The 14,386-nt window shown below is 49.0% G+C and overlaps 7 protein-coding genes across 7 annotated transcripts; 3 read left to right on the top strand and 4 right to left on the bottom strand.

Annotated features, from left to right (window-relative positions):
* Window positions 1-301: 301 nt before the first annotated feature.
* M430DRAFT_25455 (hypothetical protein) lies at window positions 302-1,900 on the bottom strand (the record flags this gene model as incomplete). The annotated part of the gene is made up of 2 exons (XM_024865250.1): window positions 302-1,395; window positions 1,459-1,900. 2 exons carry the CDS (start codon window positions 1,898-1,900, stop codon window positions 302-304), a joined length of 1,536 nt encoding a protein of 511 aa, XP_024724289.1.
* Window positions 1,901-5,173: 3,273 nt separating this feature from the next.
* On the bottom strand, window positions 5,174-5,585 carry M430DRAFT_33304 (hypothetical protein). The gene has a single exon (XM_024866337.1). It carries the CDS (start codon window positions 5,574-5,576, stop codon window positions 5,211-5,213), a length of 366 nt encoding a protein of 121 aa, XP_024724288.1. The 5' UTR covers window positions 5,577-5,585; the 3' UTR covers window positions 5,174-5,210.
* Window positions 5,586-6,215: 630 nt separating this feature from the next.
* M430DRAFT_115631 (hypothetical protein) lies at window positions 6,216-7,439 on the top strand. The gene is made up of 4 exons (XM_024861600.1): window positions 6,216-6,471; window positions 6,522-6,575; window positions 6,628-6,793; window positions 6,850-7,439. The coding sequence occupies exons 1-4, from the start codon at window positions 6,283-6,285 to the stop codon at window positions 7,311-7,313; spliced, it is 873 nt and encodes a 290-aa protein (XP_024724287.1). The 5' UTR covers window positions 6,216-6,282; the 3' UTR covers window positions 7,314-7,439.
* Window positions 7,440-7,691: 252 nt separating this feature from the next.
* M430DRAFT_78412 (hypothetical protein) lies at window positions 7,692-8,050 on the bottom strand (the record flags this gene model as incomplete). The annotated part of the gene is made up of 3 exons (XM_024869579.1): window positions 7,692-7,753; window positions 7,830-7,882; window positions 7,968-8,050. Coding segments are annotated over 3 exons (198 nt in total), but the record flags the coding sequence as incomplete, so codon positions are not given.
* Window positions 8,051-8,373: 323 nt separating this feature from the next.
* On the bottom strand, window positions 8,374-9,618 carry M430DRAFT_134370 (hypothetical protein). The gene is made up of 3 exons (XM_024862350.1): window positions 9,468-9,618; window positions 9,026-9,344; window positions 8,374-8,942 (listed from the first exon to the last, which is right to left on the bottom strand). The coding sequence occupies exons 1-3, from the start codon at window positions 9,510-9,512 to the stop codon at window positions 8,389-8,391; spliced, it is 918 nt and encodes a 305-aa protein (XP_024724285.1). The 5' UTR covers window positions 9,513-9,618; the 3' UTR covers window positions 8,374-8,388.
* A 150-nt stretch (window positions 9,619-9,768) lies between these two features.
* M430DRAFT_64208 (hypothetical protein) lies at window positions 9,769-12,301 on the top strand. Its single transcript, XM_024869095.1, has 3 exons — window positions 9,769-9,938; window positions 10,000-10,176; window positions 10,227-12,301. The coding sequence occupies exons 1-3, from the start codon at window positions 9,885-9,887 to the stop codon at window positions 12,213-12,215; spliced, it is 2,220 nt and encodes a 739-aa protein (XP_024724284.1). The 5' UTR covers window positions 9,769-9,884; the 3' UTR covers window positions 12,216-12,301.
* A 300-nt stretch (window positions 12,302-12,601) lies between these two features.
* On the top strand, window positions 12,602-14,034 carry M430DRAFT_134365 (hypothetical protein). The gene is made up of 6 exons (XM_024862349.1): window positions 12,602-12,691; window positions 12,791-12,863; window positions 12,926-13,008; window positions 13,080-13,128; window positions 13,180-13,734; window positions 13,780-14,034. Exons 1-6 carry the CDS (start codon window positions 12,657-12,659, stop codon window positions 13,939-13,941), a joined length of 957 nt encoding a protein of 318 aa, XP_024724283.1. The 5' UTR covers window positions 12,602-12,656; the 3' UTR covers window positions 13,942-14,034.
* Window positions 14,035-14,386: the final 352 nt, after the last annotated feature.

Raw genomic sequence — 14,386 nt, 5'->3', positions numbered from 1 at the left:
ACTCAAGTACTACAGAATAGCTACAACCCTACACGGTACACCAATCGCTTCCCTGACTTTAATCATTCGGAACTTATTTCCAATTTCAAGCCCTCTTTCCGGAATGAGAGTAAAGGTATGAGGCAATATAAGTCTATTCAAGTCTATTCCAGAGGTCTTGAAACATAGCCTAACAAGAAGTAGTAAAAACAAAAAGTGCCTCTTGAAGGGAAAGGAGGTTTCATATCCCATTATCTAATCCATCACCAACTATTTCCTCCCCCTTTTCTCAAATCCCCCAATAACACAAGCCCTCTCTCCTTTAGTTGTTGGCCAATCCCAAAAATGGAATCACTGGTGAGCCCTCCTCTCTCCATCCGTCCAATTGTGCCAGGGGCAGGCCCAACGCACTCAGCATCGTCGCCGCCAGCTGCCGGGTCTGCACCTGCAGCGAGTGATTGGCCGCCGTCAAGGTTGGGTTGTAGAAGACCAAGGGCACCTCCAAGTCATCTGGCAACCACGCTCCATGGTTCCCAGTCTGGTTGTTCGTCGAGAAAAGCGTTCCGTCCTTGGCAATGACTGCTACGTCTGGGGCACGCGGGTCCTTGCGCGGGTTGCCGAAGCCGTATTCCCAGATCTCATCGCCGGCGAGCACAGACTCGATGTTAAGGGACTCGGCATTCGCCAGGAGATTGGCCTTGGCGGTGGCTGCGTCGGAACCGTGCGCGAGCCACAACAGGCCGGCATCATCACCTGTAAAGAAGGATACTTCAACACCAGTTGCGTTGAGCAGGGCGTCGGAGGAGATGTGCTTCAGGGTGGATTCGTCGACGGGCGATTGGCCTTGCTTGGAACTGAGGATAAGAAGGGTAGAGTCGAGCTTGCCAGCGGCCTGGAGCTGATCGAGGAAGATCTTTAATTTTGCATCGTATCTTTCGAGTGCAGCCAGTATGTTCGAGCCGAAGACAGGGTTGGCTAATGTAGAGCCATTGGCGTATCCGCCACCGTTGGACTGCGCCCAGGTAAGGGCTTGGAAGTTGACGCCAATGAGGGAGAAGTCGACTGAACCAGTGCCATTCACGTAGTGGCCGGCGGTGATATTAGCAAGGGCCGACCAGTGCAGGTCTTCCCACTCCCACTGAGCAGCCATATTGGCAGCCTCCGAGCCAATCTCTGGGAAATAACCTTGTGTTAGTCCCAGACCTGAGGGTCCATTGAGAAATTCATATGTTGGGTGCTTGTCGAGGTAAGCTGTGTTGAGGCCATTGCCACGAGCAACTTCGAAAATGGTGTTGGTGCGAAGGTAGTCATGCGGGAAGATAGGCTCGCACGCTCCCCAGCTGGTCAACCGCATAGGCACAGCGGAGAGGTTGAAGCCACCACCACCAGTAATCGAGGTTGCATCAAGGTCCGAAGCTGTAGAGTTGTTGGTATTTGGCTTGCAATCATGGTGATAACGGGTCAGGAAATACTACGTACCAACTGACCAGTCAGCTTCGGCCCCAATTGGACCAGTGCAGTTGGAAGAGGCGGGGTAGAGGTCCCTGGCCCAGGTATCATCCCAGTAAATCCCTGTCAATCTTGGAGACGCCCCAGTGAAGAGCGCTGTAGTTGCCGGGAAGGAGTCCGAGGGGGTTGAGGCTTTGGCGTTGTTAAAGACAACGCCGTTCTTCAAGATGATGCTGGCCCAGGTCGAGTTCGGGAACATCTCAACGTATTTGACAAGATCGGATCGATGCATTCCATCGAAGGAGATGTATACGACCTGCTTGTATTGACCGTTGGAGTAGACATGGCTTGGGGAAGTCCACAGACCAGAAAGGGGCGCTGGGTTGCTGCCTCCAATGGGCCCTTGTGGCTTGACCGTTGGGAAAGCAACGACGGTCGTCGCCAAGGCAAGAGAAAGCAGATGGGTATACATGATGATGAAAAAAGGTTCTGAAGAGACGGAGTCCTTGCTGTGCTCGGGAGACAGAGATTTACTTAAACAAACCTACCAGTTACTTTTATACTACCACTTCTTGCATCTCGCGGGCCGCATCTTGCGCACTCTTCTTCGCTCCCAGCCAACAGAGTCGACTTTGACAACAACGTGCTGAAACAGCATGCTCTTCCTTGGTAGTGGCGAGAAGGCATCACGGAGGATGAGGCCGAAGATGTCATTGCGAGCAGGGCTACAGGAAAGGGATGTCACTACTGTAGTGAGTATGGTTCTCCATTGCCCGGTGTCCCTACCAAGCTTTGCTTATTCTGGAGAAGCTTCCTTGGCAATGCCGGACAAAGCTTCACTCCGGACTTCCTCTGGAAAGGCTTCTTGCCAATGCCGGACAAAGCGGATAACAGACCTGGAGGACGAGCACAGGGGCCGCATATAGCTGCTGATCCCAATCGTGGACGGGCCGCTGACATGGAAGCCGGATAGCTGCAGTTTTGTTCTTTCATCCTTCTTGCTTGTTCGGGGTCTGGAGAATCGAGATTGAGAGGCTAAGTGTTGGAATATACCCACCTAACGGTTTCATAATAGTACATCGCTGCTTTTACCTATGGCATTTTGGTACCAAGGCTACTCCGTATCTTTTATTAGACCTATATATTCGAGGTAAATACATTTCTACCTAGTAAGTACCTACCTTTGGTATAGCAGCGAGAAGAAAAGAGAGGAGAGTAATGAGACAAATCGTGCCTTATTGTCAAGCAATTTTACCTATTGAACAGAGATTAGTTGCGAAAATATGTCAGCTTTACAGTTCGTTTATTACCTTAGGACAGCGACCCCTCAAGTCCGGTGAAAACAAGGTAGCCAATCAGGCCCCTTGTACGATGTCTTTATCCTAACCTCCACTAATGCTCCCTAATAAATCGTCAGGCACATCACGGATATACTGTCAACAAGCATGGTGCTGTCAGACTGTCAGTTGATACTAGTAACTGCATGGAAACTGCATGGAACGACTCTGCGCTGTTCTCGCCATCCGTCAATTCGATGATCAGGAGGCCCCCCTCGAACCAATGTTCCCACGTGGAGCAATTTTCAGTGGTAAGTTGGTAACAGCCGTGGCTGTATACAGACAAGTTCATCACATCGAGAAGGCAGAGGCACTGCTCCATGAATGACCTATCCGCCAGAAAGATCTTGATGGACAGCATCGCTCCAACAAAGTCAGCCTGCCTGAGAACATCCTATGAACTGTCAGCCAAGCCATCGTGACATCGTCAATGAAATCGATTCAAGGTTGAAGGAGTACTTGCGCAGCGAACAAGACGAGATCCTATGTCCTACTATCTGCTCCCAACACTGTGCGAGCAACTGCTTCTCTAAACTGATAGTCCGTGACTCCGTTTCAAAGATGAAAGTTCTGAAATAAACGCCAAATGACTTTCAATTTATTCCGGAATTCCGTGTAAGATCTAATAGCCATAATGGCCCATAAGTTCAATAAACAGGAAGGTTGTTCCAATCTTGCTTTTCGAACGATAGCGTCTTTGATAGGTATATTTACCCCTAGAGCTCGTTCCCTAAGGTCTTTCCTATGACTTACCCTGGAAGCAGGCACATCTGTGGTCAGACACTACGGCACCTGTCTACACAATACACAATATAAGTCAGCAACCGTGGAGTTCAGCAATTTGAAAATATCGCAGACCGTAAGAAGAACACAGCTAGATATCACACGGCATTTGGGACTGAATAACGCAACGACATCGCCTTCTTGGCATTCGTGCGGAGACAGGTAACAAGCAGCGTCCTTCATCTGCAAATAAGAGGCTTGTTTTTTGGTAACACTGCGGCACTGCCAATATAGCATTCAACACTCGAAGTAAAATGCGGTCGAGTAGGCCAAAATGTAGTGTCCGCTCTTTGACCCCTTAACATCCTTCACGTACTTGACATCAATCTTGCAACAGAGTCACTAGTTGAAAGATATTGTCTACTGCTGGCTAACTCTAACCTGCAGCTGGAGACGTGCCTTGCGAGACAATGTATACCAGTATCTCTAGAAGCCTAAGGTAAATTATGACAGAAGCAGAATTCAAAGGAGCAAGGACTTTTACCTAGGGAGTTTATATTTTCTTTTGTGCCGAGTTCCTGCTTTTGTGTACAGTGCTAGAAGGAAGGAGAGGTAGTTTTTCTTCCTAGGCCATATGGACTCCGTCGTCATATGACTTTTCAAGATTCCTTTGTAGCCCATGCTTCATCACGAAGCCTATATGCCCTCCCCGTCCCGACTTTCATCTGACCTCCGATTCATCAGGCTTACAAAGTGCCGGGAGTTAAGCGCCGGAGTCCCTCTTTTGGTTGACGGAAAGTTTAACATACCCTGCGGGGTTATCTAACAGGTTAACGTACTGTACACTATAGACAGTAAGGTAAGGTACCTATAGGCACCTGCTAAAGCACCTATATCCTTACACTCTTATTGGTTGAATCAAAACAGCACTGCGCAGGGTACCTAAAACTATTAGATACCAGTGCAGAGTATGTTAAACTTTCGGCCATGGAAGAGTGATTTTCATTTTGGTCATTCCACTCAACGTCGATTGCGTAGCTTTTCCATTAGCTACTGTAGTTGTCAAACGTAGGAAGGAGGTACTGCAAGAGGCGCTGTCTGAAAGTTTCGAACGGTGAGAATGGGATCATAGTATGTCGAATGGAGACAATTGGCGGCACAGAACCCGGAGGAGGGAGGGCAGGAAAATCGACTTTGTGAAGAAAAGAAAATGATATATCTGCAGTGAATAGGTGGAGATTTTCCTTATCGTTGGTCACTAATACTTGGGACTAAATGAATACACTATTAGTATAAAATACATGATTCACAAAGTTAGAGAACCACACCAAGAAAGACTGATCAGCCTGGTTTCCTTGCCCACTTTGTTTGGCAAAATGACGTTGTTCGTATGCTAAGCTTATCAAGACCGCTACAATGTACGGGTCGTGCAGAGGTTCCGGAGGAACGATTTTCTTGAACTGGAGTTTGAGCAGAGAGTAGGTAGGTTTGCTATACCGTCTAGGGTAACGCTTCTCAAAGGTGTCGGTGCGTAGGCGCTCGATATCGGAACAATTGATAAATGCAGCGATGGGAGGTAAGTGTCCTTCGGCTGCGGCAATGCGGTCGTCTCCAAGATAGAAGACAATGCAGGGCAGAGTTCTGATACGCCGTTTGTCGAAATAAAAATTAAGATTATTTCTGTAGGGATTATGAAATTAGAGGTAAGAGAATAAGAGTATGTTACAATAGTCTAGAGACTGACTGATATGTAAATGGACACCCGGGATCTGTAAGAATGCCACATATGCCGATATCTTGCCGAAAAGGTTGGCCGCGAGAACGAAGTCGCTTGACATGATCGACAACCTTTTGGCTGAGCTGTCTGTCAGTGGAATCTACCTGTGATTGTGATTGTGAATCTTGTGATGATGGCGCCGGAACAGGATTGTCAAAATGACATTGCAGGAGTGAGATATGGCGGCTAGTCCAATATAAAGGGTCGACGAGGAGTTTTTCTCCGCAATTCAATCGAGCGATTTGGTATATAGACAAGGCTGCGAGGGGAGGAGAGGGCTGTGTTGATGGCAAAGCTGGTGATGACTCCATGGAAAATTGAGGGAAAGTGTTAAAGGAGTAAATGAGAGAATACCGCGGAGAGTTGGGTCTTATGTTGGATCGGACTAAATTTTGGCCGGGCCGCCTTATAAGATCATGTACACAGGTACACATTCTTATACGCGGGTGACAAGCAGTTGTACATACTTTGCCCAGCGTGAACATCCTTAAGATCAGGGGACTTGGCATGTCAACAAACTCGATCATCTTATCAGTCTAAAAGATGGACTCTCGTTAGTCCTCGAACCGTCCCGGTTGTGGCTTCAGCCCTCCCCAGGCTCTCCTAGCCTGTTCCACCCCCCTGAAAAAGCAGACGGCGCCGTCATTTTTGGGAGGGCGAGTGATGGGTACGTTAGAGCTTGAAAAACTTGTAGCTCGGAATTATCAAGGGTCAATACTGCCACTGTCACATTTTCTGATCATTTATGGCTTTCATTACGAAGCCGTAGCTTACCTTGAGGTACCTTAGTTGATGATAGAGGACGTTGATACAGGGTTAAGCACATCCACCGGGGGTACATTTATTCCTGAAATTAACCAAATTTGGGATGGTATGTTTTTATGCCTCATATATCAGGTATATATTGCTATACTCCCATCTGATAACATAGCTCCGTAAAGGCAGCCTTCCTACCGACTCACTCTCACCACAATATGAACGTCCTCCTATTCTGGATGGGAAACAGCCATAGACACAATGCCCATTTGTATAGAATGTCGCTATCCCGTCAAAACTCTCTATACTGAATACTCTGGCGCCGACGACCGTTCAAGCGGCCATGGCGTCCGACTCACAGTATGCAAGAACTGCGGGAGATTCTGCGACAAGTACGTGGAACATGATTTCGTGGTGCTATTCATAGATTTAGTGTTGATCAAGCCGCAAGTATGTCTATGTACCGTGGTTGATCTGCGCCAATTGCTAACTCCAGAGAGGTATATCGGCATCTCCTCCACAATACTCTGATGAGAGAGCATGATCAGTTCGATGTAAGGAGTCCAGTTTCTCCCCTTTGGGATAACCTGCTTACCTGCAGACTAGTCTTCGATCATCCGTCTCGGCACCCTTCTCCTCCTCTTCGACGTTTATCTGACCTGGGCCCGCATCGAAAAGCAAACCTCTGCAAATGCTGCTGCGAACGATATCAATAACAGTAACTTTCTCCGCCTGACCCAGCAACCTATTGTCTTCCAATATATCTTCTTCCGTACCTATTCCTCTCCCTAGTCCTCAAAAGAAGACTTAATAACTGATATATCTTAGTTATCCTCTGCGCTCTCTCGACCCTTGCGTTCCACGTATCAATCCGCTTCCTCACCTCCTCCGCGCTCTCCCCACTCGTCCTCTTCGGTTTTATCCCCCGTTACCCTCGCCCGAATTCCGTCTCAACGGCTCTCCTCGTTAGTTCCTCGACCAAACTTTTCCCTATTTTGATGGTGATATGGGAGTACGATGTGCCCGCGGCCGCGAGGAGTTTGGGATGGGCAGTTGTAGCGAATAATGTCGAGGCATTGAAGATACTGCTTGATTGCGGATACGGAACTGCAGCTCTTTTGGCTACGGTAGGAGCCGTTAGTCGATGGTTGGTTGGGAGAGGAATGCTATGGGCCGTCGGGTTAGATGGGGTAGATACAGTTGGTGATTCGGGGGTCGCGGCTGATGGGAAGGCATTGTGGGCACTGGTCGAGTTGGGGAGGGAGTGGGGAGGGAGGTTAGGTCTAGGGTAATGGCAGCGGTACTGACGCATCATGAATGAATGATATTATATGGTCTAGCTTCTCAGGCTACTGTCCTTGCCTGTTCACGGACAGCAGCGTCGGGTGTCAACATCCACCTAATAACGATTATCTGACCTTGGGCGACAGCTAGGTTCGGATTTCAGGGAAAGCCTTCGTACCAAACACTTAGGCTGCCACATGGCCTTCAGTTTTTGTAATGCTCCGAGTAAGAAGAGATCATCAATTCACCCCCAACTTTCCTTCAATATATCACTACACGTATAGCCTGAAAAGCATATTTCACCCCACATCCTTAACGCCAAAATGTACAGTTGTGCTGTAGTTCCTCGGACCTATTCGCAGTCTTTAACCCTCATGCGCAGCGAAATCCCTCAAGTCTCCGCGCCGCGGAACGATGAGCGGGTGCCATTGTGCAAGGAAAGTGATCGCTATAAGAGATAATCGATCAGCCTCGTGTTTCTGGAATCCAGAGCAGGACATCTGGGAGAACAGGAACAAACATACCCCACATGATATAGCAGGATGCGAAGGAGAGGATGAGGGAGCTTCGCCAAGTCCTGGAACACCGTTAGAAATGCTGGTCTGTAGCCGTAGGGGAAACAGCAGGTTGGAGCTGAGCAAGCGGGAGTGTAGGAGACGTACGTCTGTGTTTCGCCTTTAGGTGAGAGGAACCAGGCGGCCAAGCTCGCAAGGACGACGACAACAAGGCCGATGATGATGCTCCAGCTAGATTCAGACGGCAAGTTAGTTGGGGATCTTCCGGGGCCTCATAGAGGCAAAAAGATTTAGAGGCATTGCGTACCCGTTCGCCATTCTTGTAGGGTTTGGAAGCTTTAGAGGCTTCCACTGATGATGTCTTTGGTCCTGGTACCTGGGAATGTCGAAGCTTCGCGACCAGAGATGGCGGCTGAGCTACATGATTAGTCAGCACATCCCTTTCCGGATCCAGAGCTACAGCAGAACTACCTTACTCCAACTTCATCTAATTGTGCGATGAACCTACTCCGTGCCAATCAACTATTCACTGCAATGTGAACATATTTAATTAAGTATTCACTAAAATCTAGTTCTCGAACTTGAGGCCGGCCTCTTTCCTCACAGCTCCGTAAATAGACGCAATATCACCCCGCACGCCCATGTGTTCCTTCACCTGCGCCAAATGGGCATCTGCAACTTCTAGGTCCTTCAACTGTGTACCAGAGGCCTTGGCCAATGCCATCGCATGCCGCGCATCCTTTCGAGCCAGATCAACCGCGAACAATGGCTCTTCCCGCTTATGGTAGTCTCCAGACAGCATTCTGGTCGAGTAGGCGGCGTATGGACCAGGGAACATGGTCTCAATGAATTGATGAAGATTTTCATTCCCCAGACCAGATTTCTCGGCGAGAACATGACCTTCAGACAGTGTTTCAACCATGTTGAGGACAAAGCTGTTCCCGATAACCTTCAACAGTGTGGCTTTCCCAACAGGCTGTCCGCCAAAATCGATGGTGGCTCTTCCCATGACACCCTTCGTATACGGTTTGACCTTTTCTACCGCTGCCTTTGGTCCGGCCAAAACGCAGACAAGCTGTCCACTTTCAGCCATTGCAGGTGCACCAAAAACTGGACAGGCAACTATTTCAGGTGTTAGAGCGAGGGATAGACAGCGAGAAAGAAGAGAGCCAAACACAGACTAATAATGGGAGGGGAAAACGTACCAAATTCTGCGCCAGCCGCTGTAATTCTCTTCGCCAGGCCCTCCGTGGTCTCTGGGTGAATAGTCGAGCAATCCACGAAGAGCTTTCCTTCTACACCACTCTTGAGCGCAGCGTCGATGATCTCGTTGACTGCTGCATCATCGCCGACACAGGTAAAAATGATATCGGATTTAGAGACAGCGTCCTCAACTGAAGACGCAACAGTTGACTTGCCCGTCGGCAACGACTTGCTCAAATCCGTAGCACGCTTTGGTGTCCGGTTGAAGATAATCAGGGGCTTGTCAAGCTGGCCTTTCTCAATCAAATTTTTGCTCATCCCCTGGGCATATCAGCACAGGTAGGGTACTCACGGAGCTGCTTGTAGTCAAATCGAAGCAAGCAAAGCAACGCACGCTTAAGAAATCGAAGTAAAGAGAAACAAACTAAGCAAAGCATAACTCACTCTGCCCATATTGCCAAGGCCAATCCATGCCAATTGAGGTGCCATCTTGCTTTTTGTTTGGTGGAGCTGAGAGAGGTTGTTACAGGTACCTGAACGCAAGAGATATTCTTATTCTTTCGGGATTATTACGAATACGTACAGTACAGGAGAGGGGTTCCTCCCCGAATATACAGTGGTTATCGATAAGCGCCTATTTATAATACTGTGCGGAGTACAGCATAGTCGTACGCCGTATAGCGCCGGCGTCGGCCCGTGGTTGTATGCATCACCAAAAATCATATGTCTCGCGCAGCTCTTGGTATTTAAATATAAATTTACGCTGCACTTCTTTTCGAGCAAACGAGGGAATCCCCTGCTGCGCCATGCAACTATCTTCCTCAGACGATATCCACAGGTAATATCGGTCCAATATGCGCCATGAACCTGCAAAATCTAGCATTGAGGAAGGGCCCAGGTGCGGCTGGTCATAATGTGAGTCGACGCCAATTCTAGTGGAGAAGAATGCCCACTGACTCCAGTTTTCACATGGCAGATACAATCATGGACCAAACGCAGAAAAAGATGCGGGAGCTTTCATACAATTGGCTCTTGTTATTTTGCTACGGCGAAGCCTTCTCCGAGTCAATTGAAGGAAGAGTTGGCAAGAGAGCATGTGAAGGATTTATCCAGGAAACAGAAGGCCAAGAAGCAGGCCAGAGCCATAGACCGAGTAGGTGTTTCCGTGGATGCTACTTTACATTGTATCCTAACGTCTATTAGGACTTCTTCATGTCAGTCCTTGGCTCATCAGCAACGAAGCGGGACGCACGATCCTACCTCTCACGATTTACCCCTTCCAGTGAACCTCTTGCAAGAAAACCAGTCCTACCGCCCAAGGATAATAGTCAAATATCATATGGAAATGGAGTCAATCTGGGAGGGTTCTATGGCACTGCTAGAGCTGTTGCAGAAAGCCCAAAGTTTGTACAACATCCCCAGGGGCAAACCCATTCGGCCACTGGGCCCCAGCTGCATGTCGCGCTGGTGAAGATCAGGGCACCTCAGACCCTGAATGACGATACGCTTTCCGGCATTGGCCGCACCCTTTCGCAACTGGGAAGATTGGGATTGACGAGTGTCATCGTGGTTGATTGTAAGGATCGTGCTCAATCATATCCAGATTCCAACTCCCGGAATTTGGCCATAGAACAGGCAAACCGAATCGCAACTGCTCTTGATGCCAGTGGAGAGACTAGAGCGAGGCTGGTAGACGATGCCATCGGCATTTCTGAGAAGGCGCCCGGCGTCGAAGATGGTTCGGCAGCCTACCTGAGAGGGAGAGTCCATGTTACTCTTCGGAAACTCTTGATAACTCCCCTGAAACGGGGCATTGTTCCAGTGATCCCGTCTATTGGTTACACCGATAGCTCTCAGACTTCATTCCCCGTCCAGGCTGACGAGGTGGTGTTGGCTCTCACCAGGGAACTGGCTGGCTTTCAACCAGCTCTATTACCAGACGAGGATCCAGATGTCATGAAAGAACGTCTACAGGCACTGAGGAAAGAGGTTTCATTAGATAGACTCATTATTCTGGATCCCCTGGGCGGCATTCCATCATCTGACCGTCCCAACGGTTACCATGTCTTTTTGAATATGGAGCAAGAGTTTGAGTCCGCGAAGCAGGATCTAGTCGGAGCCAACTTATTGGAATCAGACCAGAGCAGTCAGAAGGATGATCGCGTATCTGATTTGGGTGCCAGTAATCCTTTCTCGAAGTTTGTTGAGACCGAACTTACAGGTCCTCGAAAGTCAGAGAGATCTCCACTAATGCCGGGGGCTACTAGTGTTCTCGACACTGACAACACACAACATCTACAAAACCTCCAGCTAGTTCGTTCTGTACTCTCAGTGCTACCTCCTAGCTCATCAGCGTTATTGACTACCCCCGACGAAGCCGCAAACTCAGGCAGGGAACGAAATGCCCCTTTCCAGGCTCCCGAAGTGGGCACCCGACGACTACGAAATCCCCTAATACACAATTTGCTTACAGACAAGCCGGTCTTCTCATCATCTCTGCCCGTTGGCCGCCTTGGTCTTCCTACACATTCAATGAAAAACGAGCCGGTTTCCCCGACAGTGTACATGACTCCAACGACTTTCGCCAAACACGGAATGTCAGTTAGTATCTTCCCAGATCCAAAAGTCACTCGTTGGGAACCGCCAACACCGGGTAAGCCGCGCTTGAGGCTGACCGACTCGCAAATCGACCTCCCTCGTCTAGTACATCTGATCGAGGACTCATTCAATCGGAAGCTGGATGTAGAGGACTACTTGAAGCGAGTCAATGAACGTATTGCTGGGGTTATCATTGCTGGAGAGTATGAAGGTGGAGCTCTACTGACGTGGGAAACGCCACCAGGAGTGTTGGATGACGGTACTGCCGAGTCCAGAGCTCGGATGGTACCATACTTGGATAAGTTTGCAGTCTTGAAGCGATCACAGGGAAGTTCTGTTGCAGACGTTGTTTTCAGGGCTATGGTACGAGACTGCTTTCCCTCTGGCGTCTGCTGGCGTTCCAGGCGCAATAACCCTGTTAACAAGTGGTATTTTGAGAGGTCGAGGGGTACTTGGAAGTTACCTGGCACAAATTGGGCAATGTTCTGGACGACCCCAGACCTAAGCATGGATCAGCAGACATTTCGGGACTACGAGGGAGTCTGTAGAGGAATTGTCCCGTCGTGGGCTGACAACAAAACTATTTTAGACTAGATCAACGAGTTGAGGCTATCTGGGGGCTACGTTGGAGCATTCCCAAAACAATATAAATTACATATTGAAATATACAATGTTCAAGGTATGCTTACTAGTTGGCCATGATGATGGTACAGTAAGATAGGCGCTTCGAGAAGCACGATAGACCGTCCCCTCTGTCACTAGACATCCTACAACTTCTGGGTTGGTTCATCTACTCTCTTCAAACCTTATACCTACAAAGAGAAGACGTTGCCATTGATATTGTTATATCATCAAGTCTGGGACTTGTTTTAAAGTAACTAAAGGGGTTGTCATCGTCATCACGTGAATGATTCTCATCCATGCGCAAGCGAGTTTGGCATTCTGGCTGGATTGCTCTGCTACGGGATGTAAGATACCATACCTCACCTTACCTACAGCCCATCCACCAACACAATCATCTCAACCCACGCCATCATGGACAAAGTTTCAGCGTTTGGCAAGAATTTCACGTACGTTTTCTAGTACAACTATCGGGGATGCAAGCATCGCCTAGTCTCCTCGTTACCTTAGAAGCCTTGTCTGAATTGGATGCTGATTGGATTGCACAGGGCCTCTTTCACTCCTTTTGCGGCGCGTACGCAACAGTTTGTGAAGGAGCAGCTTGGCCAGGCCGAGGATAAGGTTAGACAGCGCGTGCCACCAGCCCCAGAAAGATGAATAACTTATGGATTCGTCGTCAATAGACTCAACTTCCCCCGGATTACATTGAGCTGGAGAAAAGGGTCGATGCCTTGAAGCAGGTTCACCAGAAGATGCTGCAGGTTACGTGAGTAGCCGGATTCTCCAGTACAATGTCAATGTCACGGAAACCGTAACTAATCGTGGTATTCGACTCAGATCTCAGTATTCTAACGAAGCGTATGACTACCCGAATAACATCAAAGAGGTGAGACGAGTTCTCGAATCTAGCTCTCCAGTCCGATTGATCGAAATCTAGTCCTTCAGCGACCTTAGTCGTACTGTCAGCGAGAAAGTACACCTCCTTACAACTGCGACATCGCCAGCCGAGGCTCAGGCTGCCCTCACAGCTCCTCCATCAGCCAAGCCGCAACCAAAAACTTTCAGCCATGCCATTGCGCGTGCTAGCTTGGCAAGCAGCCAGCTGCTTCAACAACAGCATTCGGGAGCTGGCGAAGACCCTCTTGCAACAGCCCTCGAGAAGTATGCTCTAGCCAGCGAGCGTGTTGGCGAAGCCAGACTCGCCCAGGATTCTCAGATACAAAGCCGATTCCTCGCAGGGTGGAGTACAACGTTAAATACGAATCTAATGTTCGCGACTCGCGCTAGAAAGAGTGTCGAGAATTCGAGACTGTTGCTCGATGCCGCTAAAGCGAAATCCAAGGGCTCCGGCTGGCATCTGCCAGGACAAGCAGGCGCACGAGGAGACGGTCGTGATGATGAGGCTGCGACAGAGGAAGCCAGAGTCGAGATTGAACAGGCCGAAGATGAATTTGTTGGTCAAACAGAGGAAGCTGTTGGCGTTATGAAGAATGTATGCATTTCGTCCCTGCCATCATCCCGCGGCTAACAATGGCAGGTCCTTGATACTCCTGAACCACTCCGAAATCTCGCGGATTTGATCGCGGCACAGCTTGAATACCATAAGAAGGCATACGAGATCCTGAGCGAGCTAGCACCTGTCGTTGATGGTCTACAGGTTGAGCAAGAGGTACAGCGCTCTAAGGACTTCTCTGCATAACGGGTTGCTGATGAAGCATTTTGCAGGCCAGCTACCGCAAAAGCCGTGACGGGACTGCTTAATTGGCATGACTCTGACTGATTGGGTCACAGGAGACGCACGACTCATTTTCTTCGACGAGGGCAGGTGATTTATTTTGATCCAGGGACCTGATAGCTTGCAAGCTGCTCCTTCCTTCTCAACCATTTTCTTTCGGGCGTTGTTATTAGGTATATGCAAGTCAATTTATAAGATTCCCCGAGCACGTCGAAATGCCCTGGATTCTAGTCAAAAGGTACCAATACGCGATGCCTTGTCAGTGAATACGTACTAATAGTGCTACCTCCTTCCCCACGCCCATTATTCCCTTGCTATGGCATTGTGGTTCCTGACCACGCCCCTCTACTCGCACCTCTTATTCAGGTGTCTGGCGGAAGTTTGAGCATTTTGCCTGTACAGGTGAGGA

The sequence above is a fragment of the Amorphotheca resinae genome (genome assembly GCF_003019875.1).
Source record: "Amorphotheca resinae ATCC 22711 unplaced genomic scaffold M430scaffold_2, whole genome shotgun sequence".
Taxonomy (NCBI): domain Eukaryota; kingdom Fungi; phylum Ascomycota; class Leotiomycetes; order Helotiales; family Amorphothecaceae; genus Amorphotheca; species Amorphotheca resinae.
This window is presented reverse-complemented; position numbering and strand designations above follow the sequence as displayed.